The sequence below is a fragment of the Centroberyx gerrardi genome, chromosome 16, assembly GCF_048128805.1.
Source record: "Centroberyx gerrardi isolate f3 chromosome 16, fCenGer3.hap1.cur.20231027, whole genome shotgun sequence".
Lineage (NCBI taxonomy): Eukaryota > Metazoa > Chordata > Actinopteri > Beryciformes > Berycidae > Centroberyx > Centroberyx gerrardi.
The window spans coordinates 23,098,399-23,118,802 of record NC_136012.1 but is presented as its reverse complement, the minus strand read 5'-3'; the positions used below and the strand labels follow the sequence as shown (position 1 = coordinate 23,118,802).

At 40.5% G+C, this 20,404-nt stretch overlaps 1 protein-coding gene across 5 annotated transcripts in view; it reads right to left on the bottom strand.

The window, feature by feature from the left end:
* The window catches only part of gria2b (glutamate receptor, ionotropic, AMPA 2b), a 50,391-nt gene that overhangs the window by 4,730 nt on the left and 25,257 nt on the right, over positions 1-20,404 (bottom strand). For all 5 annotated transcript variants that reach the window (XM_071909220.2, XM_071909221.2, XM_071909222.2 and 2 more), the window contains exons 3-13: positions 18,465-18,704; positions 10,658-10,854; positions 8,087-8,140; positions 7,740-7,898; positions 6,070-6,237; positions 4,841-4,945; positions 4,248-4,355; positions 3,374-3,580; positions 2,693-3,060; positions 804-1,002; positions 1-195 (exon numbers count right to left, since the gene is read on the bottom strand). The exon at positions 1-195 is cut by the window's left edge and continues 53 nt beyond it. In XM_071909220.2, the coding sequence (XP_071765321.1) occupies positions 1-195; positions 804-1,002; positions 2,693-3,060; positions 3,374-3,580; positions 4,248-4,355; positions 4,841-4,945; positions 6,070-6,237; positions 7,740-7,898; positions 8,087-8,140; positions 10,658-10,854; positions 18,465-18,704 (2,000 nt within the window). The remainder of the gene's footprint in view (positions 196-803; positions 1,003-2,692; positions 3,061-3,373; positions 3,581-4,247; positions 4,356-4,840; positions 4,946-6,069; positions 6,238-7,739; positions 7,899-8,086; positions 8,141-10,657; positions 10,855-18,464; positions 18,705-20,404) is intronic.

Genomic DNA, 20,404 nt, shown 5'->3' with positions numbered 1-20,404 from the left:
GCCTCCCACCTTCATGGTGTCGCAGGGCTTTCGCTGCTCGATGTACTCGTTCATGGTGGACTCAAGCAGGTAGGCGTACTTTCCCTTGGACTTGCGGACCCTCAGGACCCCCTCGGCTGTGGTTTTCACAAACACCGAGGGCTCCGCGCTGCGCATGTACGTCCACATTTTGTCGAACAGGGCGATTTTGGAGCGCTGTGTTGAGGGAAGACGATGGGAGAAGAAGCAACTCATTATTCATATGGTTTGGTTGTGAAAGCTGCCAGCTACATTGTTTTCTCCCTCCAATCATTATTTGTGATACTGGGCTTTTAAAGGGGCAATAAGTATGATTTTTACTGCCTCATAGCACAAAATGACCATAATATATCAGCTATGAAGGCTAAAAAGTCTCATTCTCAAGCCAAAAAAGCGAATGCCAAAACAGTATTATCATTACTACAGTATTTTACATTGTGATATATTGCCTCTTCACTAGATGTTTCTGCTGGATCTCTGCTCTAATTAGCTAGCTTATTCGGCACTATTGTGAAAATGTGACTCTATCATTTGTGTCAATTACAGGCCACCGTAGAAGGAATAGGGGGGTTGGCGGCTTTGTGAGAAACTTGTGCAGGAAGAGGGGAAGTTGTATCGATGTTGCAATTCCTACTGATCACCAATGGAAGTCATACATTTCTTACCTCCCCTTTAAAACCTTTATAATTCTTTTAAACACATTAGGAAAAATGCACAGACAAATAGACATAACATAAAGCAGACTGGTTTTCACCGCTACGGAACAGGAGGAGATCATCTCTTACCCTGAAGAACTCTTTAGTGGAGCCGGAGTCGAGAGTCCCATAGGCGATCTCCGTCTGTTTAGCCAGGTCCTCTGCACTTTCAATGGGAGAGACCATCCTCTCCACAGTCAGGAAGGCAGCAAGGTTAGCCGTGTAGGAGGAGATGATGATTAAAGTGAAGAACCACCACACACCGCCAACGATACGCCCAGAGAGAGACCTATTGGATGAAGAAAAAATAGAAAGAAAGTTGTTATTCGCTTGTGGTATTTACATATTTATAGGTAGACGCATTTTCGAAAATGTCTGTCTTAACAAATAATTTAATCTAAATCTGACACTGTGGTGAGATGACTTCAGATGAGTGTAGTTTCACTTATTTCAAGAATCTTCTTGGATCAAGTGAAAAAAAGTGGAGCAAAGTTGTCATTAGAAGAGACAGTCACTAAACAAGTGCATTGCAAACAAGTGTGTTGGCAAATTTAAGATTAAACATGATTAAAAAAGCCAAAAGTAAGCATATTGCCCCCCACAAATGATGAAGTCTCCCTCTGGCCCAATCAGTAACAAATATTTCATCTTGTTTTGGCCTGTAATTGTATCGCTCCGTTGGGACAATCAGAGTAATTTTGAAAATGCCAGAACAGATTGGTGAGATGCATCATTCCCTTAAGTTTCATCAAACTCTATCAGCGGTGTCTGAGATATTGCATGTGAAGGATAGACAAATGAACAAATGAATGAATGAACAAAAGAACAGAGACTGATCCATAGTCCTCCCTATAGCCGGTTTTATCATAGGGGATTGCATTTTTGCAGTATGCAGTTATTAGAAAATCTACACTTGTAAACCTTCAAATAACTTGCTGAGTTTCTGGAGTAGACTTTTAAAGACACGCCTCAGTGACATAACAGGCTGACCAAAACAACAAAACAACCTCAAAAGATGCTGAAAACCCACTAAACAGCACTGAGGCCTGGCTCAGCATTCAGAGGGCTGGAGAAATACATTAACATTATGTACCAGAACAAACTATTCTAAACTGACTCCTGATTTGGAGTCATGGTAACATCATTATCGCTGGGATGAGATGTAGAGGAGTCAAATGTTGATGATTAATCTCTCAGGAATACATGACTGCAACCTTGCTGGCAAAAAAAATGAAAGGCTGCTTAGCATAAGCGGCTGCTCTCACACCTCATTAAATCGCTATATGCCAAATGCTTAAATGACACTGAATTCATTAAGGGTAAGACCGTTTTCTAAACTCAATGTATGCAGTTTTTTATGTATGCAGTAAATAATTAAGCACTACAAGAACAAGACCTACAGGAGGTGTACAGAGAATATACAGTAGGAAAGCATGAACAATCATACAGTGAATTAGAAGATATGGTATCATCCATCTAAAAACTAATGTGTAAATGATTACACATTGAGGGCCACTCCTACCAACACAGCAATGCATATTTAGAAAAAAACAATCTCTCTGGCTCTTATTCTTTACCTAGGACTACTTTATCATACATGATCATTCCAGAGACAGATGAATATTTATTCTATTATCTAAGACCCTTTCAAAAGCATGGGTTGAACATAAGAATTGCTTTTTTATTTTATTTTATTCTTTTTTTTTTATGTTGATTGGCTTCATTCGCCATCTGCTTCTCCAACCCCTGTGGTGAAAGTAGACAGCTCATCAAGATGAGTGGCAAGTGTTTGTGAAGAGGAGGGTGAAAAGGGATTATAGCTTTAAAAACATTTAATTCATTTTTTGTACTCCTGATTTTGACATCTGATACAATGACTGACTATATCACCATCCAAGACAAATTTTCACATCATTTGACATGACAGACATCATTTTCAACAGAACCAGGAGCAACCTGAATTTTGTTTTCTGACCCACCTGGGTGAAATGTCGCAGCCTTGTCTCATGAAGGCTCCGAGAGAGAACCACAGACTGTTGAATATCCCGAACTCGTTGGTCGACTCGTTGGTCTGGATCTGCCCGTCCTCATACTCCTCGGTGTGCCACTCGTACGGGCTGAAGCGGCTGACCAGGAAGAGAACCACGCTGACGCCGATGTAGGCAAAGACGATACACATCCAGATCTCGTAAGCCAGCGGGTCCAGGAACGAGAAGACTCCTGGTTTGGATTTCTGAGGCTTCTTGATCATGATGGAGATTCCCAGGGACATGAAGGGCTTGGAGAAATCGATCACCTCCTCTCGCACCAAAGTGATGGTCAGAGGAGCCACCGCTATGTCCGCTTTCTGTCACAACAAAGAGCAAAAAAGACAGTTTTATAGTTTGAAGAATGGATACAGCAGTTAAGAAGAGCTGAGTTAATTTCCTAAATGCTACAAATCCATTTTGGAAAAAGATTATCTGAAGTTTGTAATCAAATATCCCTTAATAGATAAAGGATCCAATCAGCGTAAGTGGTTTATTTTGTCAACCATGGACTTAAATTACCTCAGATTATTCAAAAAATGCCTTCATTTTGTGCTTCCAATTATTTTGTAAGAATAGGTTTCTCCTTTTTAAAATGGCGAACATCATTTTCAAATGAAAGTCTTTACTCACCCCGTAAACTAACTCTCCGACCATCCCGTTCCAGATTTTGGTCTCTGCATCTCGGGCTCCGTATTTTCCATCCCCCACTATTTTCAGCTGATATTTGAAGCCACAGTGCTTTGCTATCTCTGCAGCCAGATCTACACAGTAACCCTCGTAGCGGTCATTGTCTACAAAAAGGTCAGCGTTCTTTTTCAGCATTACATATGGAGCTTCCTGAAGCACACAAACAAAAAAACAAGAAAACACTGTTCAGTACAAGAGGTTTGAGTCACTGTGTAAAAAACAGCTTCTAAGACAAGTGTTTAACACGAGGCTGATAGATCGTTACAAATATGAGGAGGTAATGGTCTTAAGACAAAGCAGTCCTGAGTGGGGAGACATTATTGGGGCAGCGTTGGTGTGGTTGCCAGTCTAAAGACAATGGTGGCCCACATTTGGCTTGCTACCTGCAGTGTTTCCTCTGTATTCATTCAGCAGCGGTGTGCCACAACAGCAATAGAAAATGTGCTATAAATCTGCTATAGAAAATGTTAAATTAAAATGGCAGGATAATTTTGCCAAATTTCCCTCTAAAACAAAGTGAAGTCCTTACGTTTAGAACAAATGTTGTTATTATAATTATCCAAAGAGGGTTTTTAGCATAGCAAAATGCACTACTGCCATAGGTGGGACCAAGAACTAAAATTACCCCAAGTCACCGCTGCTATAAAAGATCAAAAAGGAAACACTGGAAAGACAATTTCAGCAATTATTCTTCATTATATCTTCTATCTCCCACTAGCTTGAAGAAAACTGTTCAGCAATGTATTCAGCTATTTTTCCCATGTATTTAGTATAGTGCAAACAATTTGTATAAAGATTTGTTGTTGTTTTTTTTTACCAGGATGGTGGTGACAATAACTGTTTTGTTTTCCATTCCCGTTGTGTCATTTGCAAAGACATCTGATTTGGTCACCGCCATTTTGTCAACTTCATTCCAGTATCCAATCTGTGGGGAGAAATAAACAACAAAATCCAAAATCAAATCATCCAAAAGATAAAGAACATGTATGTATCTGTATATGAATAGATGAAACGTGTCTTGAGAAGGCCCAGTAGACTGAATTGTCAACATAATAAATTTTTGCATGCTGGACTTCCTTCTTTATTGAGTGATAAATATCGACCAAATAATTCCTACTCTGCTACAGTTGCTGCTACAAAATCTTGAGGAGATCGTACAGCATGTGGTTCATTGTGAAGTGAAGAGATACAAGACCATGTAGTGGCTGAATGGATAGACTACGTCACTAACAGTGCCAGGGTTAGAGGTCTGAATCCTACTGGGAATACCCATGATAAATATGTATGCACTCATGGTGCTACAGGGTGCCTTGGATAAAAGCATCCACCATATGCCGTTCATATGTTATGTGACATGTAATCAACTCTTGTCCATTACTTGGGAGGGAGGGGGGCGGCCCAGAGTCTTACCTTAACAGGACCGTTGTTCTTCAGTTCCATTATGTTCACTGAGTAGTTGACCCTCTTGCCATGTTGATCAAACTGGATGTTCCCTGTCAGGCCGTCCACACGTACCTTAGAGACATGAAAACAGACTTACAGCGTGGCAAGAAGGCATCTTTAAACTTGGTATAGTGAGTAAGATCGTTCTGTTGATGGTGCCTTGCTTCTGTAATTCAACGTATTTCTGGTTGAAACAGGATGTTGGGGCACGACAAAACGTGGGGAGGGACTGTTTGAAAAGTGTTGAAAAGTTCAGAAATGCTTTGTGCATAATCTTGAGCTTTCACAAATTTCAGATTCTTTAAAATGAAGAAATTCCAGCCACCGTGATGCAACCATGGTGTCGTAGGAACAGGAAACAAGATTTTCAAGGGTGAATACCCAAAAATGCACCACCGTATGTATTATTGGCTGGAATTTTAATGTATGCCTACTGGTACGCCAGGAAGTAGCTAACCACTAAAAATAACACTGTTTTCCAGAAAGTAAAAGTAAAGGAATTTGAATATAAAAATATAAACAATAAAAATTGTTGTTAAATTTTATGACATGGATAATTAGCTAACACTTTTTTTTATTTTATCGCTACTTTAAAGGCTCAGTGGAAACAGTGAATACAACATTCAGAATCAGAATTGCTTTAACAAATACCATCATTGTACAGGAATTTGTCTTGGGTGGCATTGGTGCAGCGACATTGACAATACATACTGACACATGTTAACCACAACAGGATCTCTCATACAGTACAGAGGGACAATGCAAGACTACAGACAGTGAAGTAAAAGTATCGCTCTACATGCATGCATATAACATGAATTTTACCGCAAATGTAAAAAACCCCCAAAAACATGAGCACCAGTTCTCAGCAGGAGTGAAGCTAACGTTGCCTCTCATCAAAGCTCAGAGGAGAGCTGCCCAAAAGTCTGTGGGCAGACCTTTGTTTCTGCTGGCTCTGTAGGGAGCCAGCACTCAAGGGAGAATAGCTGTCAGTATATATGTGTGTGTATATATGTGTGTGTGTGTGTGTGTACGTGCGTGGTTGAAAACATCAGTCTTTAGTCAATCTCTGTGCACTACTTCGTGCCTCTGTGGGTGTGCATTTGCTGAAGAAGGAGATCTGCTGTTACCATGGCAACCAGCCTTCACCAACCAGCGTGTGTGTGTGTGTGTGTGCGTGTATATGTGTGTGTTACCTGTTTCAGCGCTCGCTCGATCTCCACTCCCTGAGCCCAGGGCACGGCGGGGTTGGCCAGGCAGTCGCCGTTGTTGGCCCTCCTGGAGATGTCGATACGCTGCTTATGTAGGTAGCGGAAGGCCTCCGTCATCACCTGCACGGCGTCGTAGGTCAGCGCTGACGTGTACTAGGGCAGGAGGAGACGACAATAATGTGACAAAGGACTAGGGGAGTTGTCACAGAGATGTGTGTGGGAATGCCATCCCCAACCCTAACCCTAACCACTTAACCACACACAGAATTCCTAACTCGAAACTGTCCTCAACCTTCACCCAAACCTAAACCTCATTCTAATTCTAGCCCATCCTAATTATGGCCGCACTAGGCAACTTCACATGTTGGCGGCTCCAAATAGCAGCAAGAGGTAACTGTCTGAAAGGTGTCTGTCTGTCAGGGCTGTGATGCTTTATACTAAAGGAAAGCAAAGGGACGAGAGAGGAAAAAGATCTAACATTGGTTAGTTCAGCTTTTTCTCAATGCTGTTTAGGAGATAGCTATGTTTTTCTCTCTCAAGTTTTGATTCATCACTTCTGGTTGGCAAAGAAGATTTCCCGCCAGTGTCTATACCCAACACCTGACTTGTATTTGGGCATCTATTGGGTCTCAACTAGTGGGGATGGGACGTTTTTCTCAATTGCAATCCCGCTTTGTGGTTTAGGCTGATAAGTCTTGTGTATTTCTACGTAAAAATCTTGCCTCATGCAGCTTTAATCCTAAAAGTCAGGACAAGCCAAAATGACTCACTTTGAAAAAAATGCCCTCTCACCAAAGGTCTAAAACTACACACACACACACACTGACCCTACTCTTTACACTATGCTCCTCCCTGGTTAGGCATCTTGCCCTGTGAACCTGAAGAATATTATAGTACGGCGCTGTTGCATTTCGTATTCTCTGTCTGTTGTGTTTATGTTCTCTGCTGCACTGAAGTTTGTTCAGTGTTGTAAATGTCACAGTGATTTTTCACCCACACAACAAATTCCACCGGCCCTGGCTGTGTGGCAATAAAAGGAATTTGAACTTTAACAATTTTGGAGACAGCAATAGGAGGAACTTGAACTTTAACAACTTTTGGAGATAGAAGTTGGGAGAATTATGTGTGGAGATGGCAGGTGTGGAGGAGGCGTGTTCACGGCATCTGCTTGGGTTCAGGGAAGTAAAGTAGGAGGCTAGTTCATTATCCATAAACAATCTTCTGGATTCAAAACCACAAAGTTCTGTTTCATTTAAACTGAAAAACTGAAACCATGACGAGCACTTAGAGCTTAGAAAAATGCTAACCTGGAAGCCGAGAATGCGAGTCAATGAGAATTATACCTGAGGTGATGTTGACTTCAGCTCACCACGGGAAACCCTATTTGGGTTTGTGTAACAGTGCATAAGAATAGGGATTCATCTTTACTGACAGATGTGTTTAATAATGCACCCAGTGTACATGTGAGTGTGTGGTTGAGTATTGGAGAGGGAGACGGCTTACTTTACTTTGAAGTCGCAAACACATTAGAGCAACCGAGGCACAGAAAAGTGCTTACAAAGAAATTCTCAACCAACCTCCAAATAAATGGGCTTGTGTGTGTGTGTGTGTGTGTAGGTGTGTGTGTGTAGGTGTGTGTGTGTGTGTACACTCACCCTTATTTTACTGTCAGCACCAGGATACTCTTTCTCTTCTAGAGCCTCCCATCTCTGATCAAACTTGGACACCAAAGGATCATCGAAATCCACGATCTGGAAGCCAGACACGTTGGCTCCGCCATACTGGATTTTTGACAGGTCTCCATCAATAAAACCCTGAAAACATCAAAATGGAGAGTCAGTTATCTATCTGTATATCTATCTATCTATCTATCTAGACCCTAGTTAACTATCCAGCTTGATTGAGCCATTGTATGAACAGTAAAATTAGTTATGAATTTAAGAAACTGACTACAGGCTTTAGACTGATGAAACTTGACTGTACTGAAGTTGTTAAAACTTACCAGATTGGCTATAATGTAGTGGTATCCTTTTACATGTCTGCCAATTGTGATGACCTGCAGGTAATGAGAAACACAAATACAAACAATCAGTATAAAATGCATCCCAGTGGAATAGATATTTAATCCTTAGGCAAACAAGATGGCTGAAGAAAGAACTGTGATAGAAATGTGACTTAGAAACATTTCTGACCTGCCGACACAGTCATAATGTAGGACTGTTTTGATAATGTATTATGTGACTTTATTATTTTTACGTTTTTATTACGATGTGTACCTTTTAAACTACATATTATTGTGATGCTCACGTATTTCAGATGACTTGTCAGCTTCCATGTGAGTACTTAATAAACTTCAACTTATATTCAGCGAACTGTTTTAAGGAAAGCCTTTTATGTTGTTGACTCTATTTAAAAAGAACAAACAAAATGTAGTTCTTTAATAGTCAAAGGGTATGGCAGCCGGTGATAACACAATCATAAATATAGCATTCTGTTATGGAAGTTATTTCCAGACCACACAAATCTACCATCCAATTTATTCATCATACTTTGAGTCTATCAACTGACTGTTCTCTGTCATTATCATTGGATTAAAAAGCCTATGGGGTCACAAAATACTGCTAGACAGAGATATCCAATTCCAAATCCACTTCCCTTATCAGTAGTGTAACTGAAAAAAACAGAAATGTCTCAGCTATGTAGCATTTCACTGCCTCACATAAATGACACACCTGAAACTAATCCCACCGCTTGACTGACACCCCCGTTTGTCAGGGCCGCTACATGAAGCAGATTTGAATAATAATGTCTTGTATCTCCTACGCAAACGTCTTTGACAAGAGGCGAGAAACTTCCACCTGAACGGATTCTGTTTTTCCCCGATAAAACAGCCACTGAGGCTGCAGACATTGATTTCATTCAGCGTTTGGTCCGACAGACGTCGGCATGCCTTAAATACTAATCGATGAGCCTCTCCCATGGGCGAGAGGCACGGTATAAATAACCTGTTTATGTGAATCTCTTTTGCCTTTAATTGAAGTTTTGTTTCCAGTCTAAATGAACAATTAGTGTGATTGTTATGGTGCCCATCTCCATCGGCCGGACTGGTGGGTGTGACATTGTTCTTCTGTGTATCAAATACACAACATTTCAGCTGAATATCACTGTTGTCCAACAGGAATAGTTGAGTTCTTTGAGAATCTTACTGGATTCATCACAAAATAGGGTGAATTTCAGTCAATTGAAAAAGCCCTTGCACCTGTGTTTTGTGTTTTCTGAGATACTGAAGACTGAAATCATTCAAATTTCCCAGCAAGCATTTGATGGACGGGGATGTGCAGGAGGTGGTCAAGTCCAACCCCTTAGGTTTACATGAGGTGCAGGTTCAGTGTCCCCAACAACTAACCCAAATGAGCACAAAATTGTCACATGATGCAAATGTAATTCACATTCAAACAGCTTTGGAAACTGTTTTGAACTGATATCAGTAAGATGTTTAGGTCCCCTATTTCACAAAACAATGTAGGTATGAACGTCATTCATCTACTCAACGTCAAAATGTTTGCTGGATTGTTAGCAGTGCTAGTAGAAGTCTATGGAAGCAGAAACCATGCCTCTGAAAAAATAACCTGTAAGTCCTAATGTTGCTGAACTGGTAGGCAGCTGTGCTTTTAGCCTCGCTGACTTCCACTGGCATCGCTAACAAATGTATGGCAAGCAGAGGCGAGGTGGGATGTTGGTTGGGAGGTGGAGAGAGACAACAGGCAGCATTTGAACTATTAACCCTTCCCTTTATACATTCACTGGTCTCTGTCAGTAAAGAGAGGATCATGGGAAGAGACGGCAAGGTGCTGCTGGATGACTGAGTTTCTGTCAAACCGGAGGCCTGCTACACTAAAAGCCTGTTTCTTGTTTTTAATGAGTTGGTTCTGATCCTGAAAGGGACGAAATAAAGACTATAACAATAAAGCACTTATGATTGCACTCCCTGCTTTTGTCTGTGTTCCTGTGTGTTAGATTAGTATAATTGCTACAAAATGCTATCAAAGTTTGCCTCCAATATCTTAAAATCAAAAACAGAGGTGCAAGTGCTTTTTGGATGGACTGAAATGACTGCCAGTTTGTAATGAACTAGACAGGCTTTTTTAAAACCTAAATTATGAACAGAACATGGGGTACTGGCGTCTCGCTGCATGGTTGTGTATCAAATTTGGACAAAGCTGAGTGAGCAATTCTACAGAAATAATCCTTGTTAAAGGGTTTTAAGATTTTACTGGTGGACAAGTTGAATTCAGTCTCAATAAAAGGACTTCTGTCCATGCCTAACCGATTTTAGACATTCCAGTTTAATATTTTAAACTGGAAGGCATGTCCAACTTGTATTGTAAATTTGTATATATATAATGTTCCTATGGACTCAAGCACTTAAAATACAAATCTCAAAAAATCACAAAACACAAGAAAGAAAGAAAGAAAGAAAGAAAGAAAGAGAAATAATTCTTAACAAAGGCCTGTCGATACAAGCGGTCTTGTATCTTTTCAGGGTCAGAATGATGAAAAAGCTGTACTGCACCTGTTCCATGATGTCTTTGACTTTGTCCTGCTCACAGTCCAGGATCACCCTCCTCTCCTTCTTGTTCTCCAGGTCTTGGAACAGCGAGCGGTAGGCCTCGTCCTTCCTCTCGTCTTTCAGGTTCCCCACGTTGATGGCGGTCACCTGCCACTTCCTCTCTGCCGCCGTGTCCAGCACGACCTGCAGCGTGGTCAGGCCTGGGGGGGAAACACAGGAGGACGATGGGGGTTGTTTTCACATATTCTATTCCTGTTGAATTTGCATATTTTATTCATTTATGTATTTCCTAGATTACAGCTATTACAGAGTTTTGAAAATCCAAGGTTTGGTTGTGGTGCACAAATCAAGTTGAGTGACAAATTCAGTGAGGTGTAATTCCTAAACTCTTGATGCTAGAGCAACCAAACTTCAGATACATATTTTGGATGGACCCCAAAAGTGTGATAGACTGTATTTGGTTGCGCTCCATAGCCCCATCTTCAGGCCAACCTTGAAATAGCAACTTTTTTTTTTTTCTCACAAACTTCACTCAATTTCCATCAAATTTTACACATAGCACATTTCAACTGCCTACATCATCTTTGCATCACAGAAGTTTGATAGTAACCGTTTGGCCGTGACGCACAAACAGGAGGGGAGGCATATTTCCTAAATGCTTAATGCTAAACCAACCAAACTTCACACACCTGTTTGCAAGGGGCCACAAAGTGTGGCAGCCACATTTGGGCATGCTGAATAGCATCACCACTGACAAATTGGCAATTTTCCAAATGGCAAGATGTCACGCAACATTTCACCTGCAGTTGCAGGACTTTCACCGAAATGTTGATTTTGAAAGGAACTGTATATTTTTTTCCAATATCATGAATCAATCTTACATTATCACTGTCAAATCAGTGGATACCATTAATGGCCATTTGCAACTATATGTTTTGCATTTTTTATTATTGCAGATTGGATGTGTTCACTATGTGCTTTTTCTGCGGCTGTGGCGGCTTTACGGATGCCGGTTACCTGAGGCTAGATGCCCCTTCATGGTAGACGGCTTATCAAGGTGAGTCACAAGTCGGGCGTGAACTTGACCAACTGAGGGGGAGGAGAGCTGCTCTAACAATACACTTCACTGCCTTGAGGCGAAAAGTTTTATATTGTATCTTTAACATCACTTCTTTGCACTTGAAAACATTTTTTTGCACCAATGTCTGAATAAAACAATTTTTGCATTAATCTCATACCGACTGACTTATTGAGGCTATTTTACCCGGACTATGCAGATGGTGTGCGGGTTGCTTTACCCAAAACCCATTAAAACAACATGATGCAGTGAAGTAAAGACAACTGCCCTATCTCAGTGATTTCATTTTCTTCAGCACCCATCCATCAATCTGAAGAGCAGTCAGCCAAAGACATAGACTACACTGTCCATCCGAAGTTGAATTCCTATCATGCTCTCTATCTAGTTTCACAGCTGAATCTCTGCCGATATTGATCCCTGGTCCGGAGAGGGCAGTTGGAGAGTGATTTGATAAAAGGTTTGAGTGTTTCATTCCGCCTTGAAACAGTGAGGTGAATTACAGATGTAATCAATTTTGTGCAACCGGGCAATGGTTTTTACGATGGTGGGAAGGAAAATGGAGGCTTGCAGTTTTATCTGAATGAACTATACATCATAATTACAGCAAGGTCATTATGGTCTGGTTAAAGTTGACTCTTTCATTGATGCCCATTAAATGAGATAATTGGAATTCGGACTGATTTACCAGTGGACATAATGCAAGGACTAAAGCAAAATGTTGCTTTAGTTAAACGTTGATTCCATATTAAATGCTGGTTGAAGCATAATTTGAAACAATTAGTCCCTTTGCACTGGATGTGAGGTTATGTTGTCCTGGTACCCTGCATGTCAATATGTACTATAACTCTGTGACTTGTCAATATTTCTCCACACCATTGTCAACTAGATAAATCCATAAACTTTTATTGTGCTTGGCAATCAAAGTGATTCTTTTAGATTTTTCGATTTTCTGTGTTGTGTGATCAATTTGTCTAAACTCAGTAAATTGAAGGTCTATCCATTTTGCCATTCCCAGTAAACATAGATCGTCACCTGAAGTTCAATACTCCATGTCTCTAAAATATAGAGGATTCAGACTGTAAAAGTTCCCTACTGTCCTTTACAAAGTACCATAGTTTTAGTTTTGTGCCATCAATCATGTTGTAAGAGCAGGTGAGACTTGACATCAAATATGAGATATGTCATATTGGACTGAAACTCTTCAATGTTATTCCAAAGTCAGGTATCCCATTAAATCTTGACACTACAGTATATATAGTATGACTAGCCCAGTCACCAGAAGGTGATTTTTACAAGAATTACAATGTTACGTCTCTGAGACAGGTAGAACAGGGAAATATATCTTATAATGAAGTGAGTGGAAAAAACAGGTCTTAGGTTTCTTTTCCACTCAATTATCACACACACACACTGACCTTATTAAAAAAACATGAAGAAGGTCAGTAGACCTTTAAGCTGAATATCATTTTACACCACTACTCACATAATCCTAATGATTGGACTTTCCTACTCACATATGTTGCATAAACTACAAACATTATCTATCTATCTATACAAACAAAATTACTGCTAATTTGAATCCTAAAATTAAGCTGAGATTTAGATTCTTCTCTTTTCCTCCTCGGTTTACCCTCTGTTGCATGAGTATTCTCCTTGGATGGAAATGGTCGACTATCAGGGCTGTTTAGAATGAGACATATGTTGCTTCTTGGCTTGAGGCCAGCATTGTGCCATCCATTTTAACAGCCATGGAGCTAACGCTGTGCTAGAATACAAAGATATTATTTAACCTCGAAATAACCCCTGAAGGACCCTGGATTTCACAGGTCAATGGCCAAGGGGAGAGTGAGGAGATGAGAAACAGTGTGCAAAGGAATTAGCGCTCTTCCTTTTATAACCATCTGACAAAGCAACGGGTTAATTGCAACTGTGATGCGCCAGTAATAGTAAACCATAACTTCCAGTATCCCAGTGAGGAGAGGATTATTTCCTCTCCGCCACTTGCAGCCTCGATTGTAAAAGCCTAACTTTTTGCTCATTGATCAAAGAAATCTCAATGATTGGATGTATGTGACTATATGAGCATATGCATAATATGATGCAAAACTATTCAAATGAGGCAAGAATAGTCTCATAAATAATGCATAGAGGCAAGCAATCCACTACCCACAGAGGCACCGTCATATTAGGTGTAATCTCTTTGATTCAAGCCATTGTTCCCCTCGTCATCCACGGCGATAAAGGCCCAACATCTTTCCCCAGGTATTTCACCTGTTTGAAAATGGCTGTCCAGTTTCTGCATAATACCAAATGAAGCACCACTTACAGCAAATGTTAAGTGGTTAGGCTTATTTGGAATGAAAAGTGAGCAGAATATTGCAGGTCCCAGGCATCCAAATGAGATGGTGATTGTCTATAGTGCTGTAGTTGGACAAACACAAAAGGTAAATGTCTCGGCAATGAGGAAAAGAGTGCTAATTTTCTCATTGACAGCTATGAATGTTTGAATTTATTTAAAGGGGCTTTAACAGGTCTTAAGGCCCTAAAGGTTCTAAAACTCCCAAAACATATAAATGACCATATATATTTTCAAGTAAGAAAACAACATTGTGGTTACAGGGTTTTTCTATGATGGTAGTGAAAGGCTATTTGAATAATATAGCTGCCTTGATAGATTGCAATGATTATGTGATCTGAGGGATTTGTCTTTAAGCTCCAATGGATGGGGAGTTTTTATTCAAAAATAGAGTTTGGGCCAGAAATTGAGTTTTGAAAGCCAGACATCTCAGCACCTGGCCAAGTAATTGTTGAGTCATTACTATTGATCAACAAACCTATCAAATCCCACTAGACATATTATGGTCATTTTGTGCTATGGGGCAGTAAAAAATCTTACTTATTGCTCCTTTAATGCAAATACTGATCATCAGAGATTTGGTAAGGACATACTATTCTAGAAATTTAACTAGGAACATAACTAAAAGCTTGGAGAGAAAAGAAACCTTGGAGTGCCTTTCCACCCTTATGTATAGATCCATTTTCTAAACTGTTTTATTGACAGAAACTCTCAAGAAGACAGTGGTGTCTGTGGAGCCATTAGCCACTCAATGTGCTAATAAAATTCATCATAACCAATGGCAAATCTGTTGCCTTCTCTTACTCTCGCCCTCTTCGATTCACACACCCACACACACGCAAGTCCTTGAATCATTTACCAACTCACTCAGTCACTCACTTGCAATCTCTCTCTCCCTCTCTCTCTCTATCTATCTCTCTGTCTATTTCTCTGTCTCTCTCTCTCTCTGTCTCTCTGTCTCTCTCTCTCTCTGTCTCTCTCTGTCTCTCTCTCTGTCTCTCTCTCTCTCTCTCTCTCTCTCTCTCTCACACACACACACACAAGCACCACACTTTGGTTGCCATGGGAATGAGTGGATCTCTCTGACCTAATTAGACGGAGCCATGCAATGATGAAATATGCACAGCGGGCCCTTTAGTGCCATCGCCGACATGGGGACTGGATGTTAGCGCTAGCATTAGCATTAAGACATTGTACAACAGATGGTTGAAACCTGCACTCCAATCTAGAGAAGAGCTAATTCTTGATTCTGCTGTCAGTCAGCGCAGAGCTAACTGGGGAGATTTCCTATTAGCCAGGAGTGCTCAAAGATGAGAAAGAGGAGGGGGAAGGAAAGAGACGAGAGAGACGAGAAATGGGTGGGTGGGTGGGTGGGTGGCTGGGTGGGGCAAGGCTACCAAGACCGTGCAGCGAGAGAGAGAGAGAGAGAGAGAGAGAGAGAGAGAGAGAGAGAGAGAGAGAGAGGGAGCACAAAGGGACAGAGAGAGAGAGAGAGAAACAGAAAGAGAGTGCGTGGGAGAGAGGTGCAGTGAGAGGGAGAGTTTATGTGATGTGCAGCGATAGAGAGACGGAGGTAATACAGAGCAGAAATACACTAAATCCTTCCTAAGCCATTGGGGCTACACTGTATTCAAGCTAAACACTAGTCTATAGACAGTCGCAATCCCACATCTCTCAACAGATTCACTTCCTATTACCTTAAGCCAGTGTATTATTTGAAGCCATCTTTAAGGCATTCATCAGGTATCGTTCAAACCAAAGTGCTGCTTGAAAGCGTTATCCCAAAACTCCTCCTTTTGGGTGTGTTAAAAAATGAAAAATAACGAACGCCGTGATTTTTATTCTCAAATGAAAAGTAAAAAGACGCTCAAGAAAAGTGTAATGTGAAAGGAGAGCATCTCTATTAGACGGTAAGAAAACCTATAACCTGATGCTGCTTTCCTTTGATTACATTGTAAATGGATCCTCTTGAGGTCTTAATTCTATTCTTTCATTGCTCTAATGATATTGAAATAGACTGGAACTCTATATCTGCGGGAGAGATTTCCTTTTCAGTGCTATCGCATGGTGCTGGATTGTCCCAAAGCGCTGCGGGAGATTGCATTGTCCTCCAAGGGTACAAGTCACTGAATCACAGTTAGTGGATGACACAGCAAAATGAGTTACATGACACAGCGAAATGAGATAATGCACAAGCAGCAATCATGTATTCTTTAAGCTTTTCTGCGCTGCGTAAGAATTATCTTTACACCGCTGTGACTTTCTTGCACTCAGCTGTCTGCCATTTTAAAGATCCACACTGTGTGGTATTAACCTGTTAGATGATAGCTAGATCTTGTCAGTTTTCATAAAGCTCTGGGTGAAAAAACAAAACAAAATTGCTAGGTTAATAATACTATTTTGGTGTGTAGAACAGGTATCACAATGAAGAAGAAAAATGGTCTCCACTCAAAAAAAACAAAACAATGTTCAGCTTATTTCATTTTCAGACTTTTATCAGTGCCAAATATAAAAGAATTATTGATAAAAAATAATTAAAAATAGAAAGAATCTGGAAATGAAGTGAACCTGAGTGTTATTGTGTGAGGGCGGATCATTTTTCTTCTTTGACGGCCTCTCATAAAATCAGGCTCAGTCCTTGATCTTATCCAAGATGGCAATTACAGGTGCGCCAGCTCAGCACAATGAGACTTTACTTCTGCATGCAACACTTTCACCCATTCCTACAAAAGGGAGAATCATTCATGATCAAGGACATCATTACCTCTGCCGTGATGATTTTTCATTTACTCAAATTTACTCAGAATTCTCAAAAATAAATAAGAAGTGCTTTTATTCAGCATGCACATAGGCAAAGATTTTAAATTTTCCGAGTGCTGGCTATGTTCCCAATATTTGGAAGTTTACAAGCCCTTTGAATGTCAGTCTCTGTGATGTTGTTTTTTGAGTTGAGCCCCTCCAGCCTCTGTATTGACTCAAATGCCCATGTAGACCGTTTGTAAAACTGGCCAAGGCCTCGTCTATCGATCTTCGAATCAGGACACAGAAACAGCTTTAGAAATGAAGTCTCCAAATGTCCAGTTCCCTGAAATCGCTGAGTATCAAACATGGGGAAGCTCCATGACAAGGGGGTGACATGAGTAGAGTCCGTGAGTAGTTGTGCGTTAGTGAAGTTTTAATTTTGAGCTTAAGTTTTACCAAAAATTTGACCCAAAACCGAATTGCTTAGTTGCCTAACCTTAAACATTTTAGTTGGCTAAACCTCAAACCTCTAACAATCTTTATCATCTTTTACAAACAAGATCATCTACATTTTAGAGGTACTAACTTCAGGTTAGGACTTTTATTTCCAAAATGGATATATAGCATTTTGAGTAAGTATTTGTACACATACACATGTAGCCGGTGTAGAAGTTCTGATTGAACTATTGCTGCAGTTTGGCTCGAGGAAGGCAAAAGGAATTATTTGGACATGTTAAGTTTTGCTCTCTTTTCAACCATCAGAAGCTACAGAGAATGTTCTGATAACTGCTCAACTGAAAGATACTAGAATTTTGTATTCCAATTTTCTAATTCGGTACCAATTATGATGTACAATAATTAATTGTCTGCATAACTAATGCAGGATAAATGCAGGAAGGTATAGATTTCATATACAGATAAAGCCAACAAAACACAATGCGTGTATGTAGAACGAGGGTGGGAGTCCACTGCTGCAGGGTGCATCACCTCGATGTCAACAGACTCAAACACAGGAGATGCAATGGCCATAGCTGATCGTATGTGACAAGCTGTTTGTCATGGACCACAATGCCCTTTACCTATGTTGTACTACTTGTTCTGTATATAGTCAGTGTCAGTAAAACCTGTGTTTTGCATCTATTACATGGACATTGTGTGGCTACTGTAATGTTTATGTCTAGTGCTGGAAAAGAAGGTTTGAACGCAACCTTTGGATTGCATAATGTCACACCCTCCTCCCTATTTTATTCCCTAATATTTTACTCCCCATTTTTATTGCCTTGTAGTCCCATTGTGTTAACAAAAGGGCAATGGCTGGCGCAATATTAAATATGAAAGTAATATGATTTCATCAAAGTGGACACGGTTGCCTGCTCTAGCTATGTGGCTATGCCTTTGAGACTGTGACAAATGTCATTCTCTCCCAATCCCATCGTCCAAGGGCAAAACATCACGACGCATGACTTTGCAAAATCAAAAGTGAGACAGTAGTTGCAGTTCTTGTTTGAAAAAATTGTGTCAATACATCAACATCAGTGACAACTTTCGAAATAAAATGGGGAATCAATTGTGGAGAGAAGACACTTTCCAAAGACAGAGCCAGACACAGTGAAATGATGACGTCCGTGTCTTACCTCGATCGCTGTCGTACAGGTAGGCGAACTTGTCCCACTTGTAGTACTCGATGAGGCTGAGGAGCGGCCCCTTGATATCGGGTCTCATCTGGATAATGAACTGCTGAGTCCCATCCAGAGGGAAGCTGGGCGTGATGAAGGAGACGTGGAGTGTCCCACAGAATGACGTGATAGTGTTGACAGACTTCTTGTCGTAGAATCCGAAAATGGCGTACACTCCTCTTGAGAACTGCGAACAGACTGAAGCAGAAGGAAGACTCATTAGGAATGGTGCATGAAATGGTAACGTTTACTTTGGGCGATATATATGTGTGTAGATATACAGTAGATATAGATATTACTTTATGATTAATGCTTATTTTATAAAAACACATAATTACATCCTATAAATCTGAATATTTAGTGGGTAAGTGGCTCAAAATAGCTAATAACATTCATGATTTTCAATAGTGTGTTTTTTCTTTCATGCCAGCAATTGTTTTGTCAGTGTAGATATCACATTTTCCAAATAATCTCATATCTCACTTTGGAAACAAACTCTTTCTATATCCGTGATGCTTCCACAACTCGTCCTTGATGTACCTCAGACCTGTCCCTGTTTTCACAGATAACAGTGTATATATATCCAAGACCTTTATTAAAATCCTTTAGTGCACATTAGGGCTGCACACTACTACTAAAGGGCGTCTCTTCCAAGGAGAGTTGCTCTTTTAGTTGATAAATGGATTATAGCTATCCATAAGCTCTGCCAGGGGAGTGCTTGTCTCCAACAGTAAAAGATACACTGTAGGCCAACCACTATGTTAAACTTTTATGAGTTGCCCTATCAGTCAGTTTAATACAGTGGGAATGAGCGGTGTACAAGTGCCATATGAGTCAACTATTCACCAACACTATACATGAATTCTTCATGTGGGCTGTCCATCTCTGCTGCACCATGATAGGGCCTTTTCAACTACATCTCATTCCCATGTTGTAGTGGTGATGTCTTCTGGCTGATTTCTGCTCAGGAGGAGTGAGAAAACCATTTCAGGCTTCTCCTCTGAGAATATGTAGCAGAGATGAGATACGGTGCACAGCTTCACTACCGCCTACAGTCAAACATAAACACTAGACGTCTCCACTGTGGGCGATACAATATCCTTAAAAGGTCTTCTGTGAACACCATATGATTGCCTTTATTGGAGTCATTTTTGGGTATGTAACCAGCAATAATGATGGCTTTGTATGTTTCTGCAATCACTTTTTCAGATTCTTTATATTACGTTATCGTCATCGTGTTGACGTTGCAATATCATCTTTGTTTAAGAATTCATGACCTCTTCCCAGATACACACGCATACAGTACCTTTCCTATAATATTCATCATGCACAAACCAGAAAAGGGGACTGCGGACTGCAGGTAAACACGAATATTGAATCTGAGGCTAAGTAATCCTTAGGTTGCAGACTATTTCTCAAACATTGTACCAGGGTCAGCAGATTGGCATGTTGCTTGTAAACGTGTATCGATCATATGTAAGTTAATCAGCTTTATTGACTTGGACACGTATGTCCTCCAATGTAATTAATCCAATGACTCATTTCCTCTTCCACAGTAAAACTGGGTTGACTTGCTGACATAGGGAATTGGAGTCCATACATTAGATATTAGCTGGCTCGGCTTAAGTACTGTAGGCATCTTGCCACTTCTCAATTGGCTGTGGCAGCCATCTTTGATGTACTGTAAACGTGCTGGACAGGCATAAAGAGCGACTGTTGTGGCCTTAGCAAACCAACAGCCCACTGCTGTGGTAATCAATTAAAGTCTATCCTGTCAGTTTGTCTTTGATGTAGTTGCTTTTGATAAAATATCACATGATGTGTTACAAGGGAAAAGTTAACATACGGAAACCACCACAGAGTGGAATCAACTTCAAGATGAGAGAGTTGTGGGAATG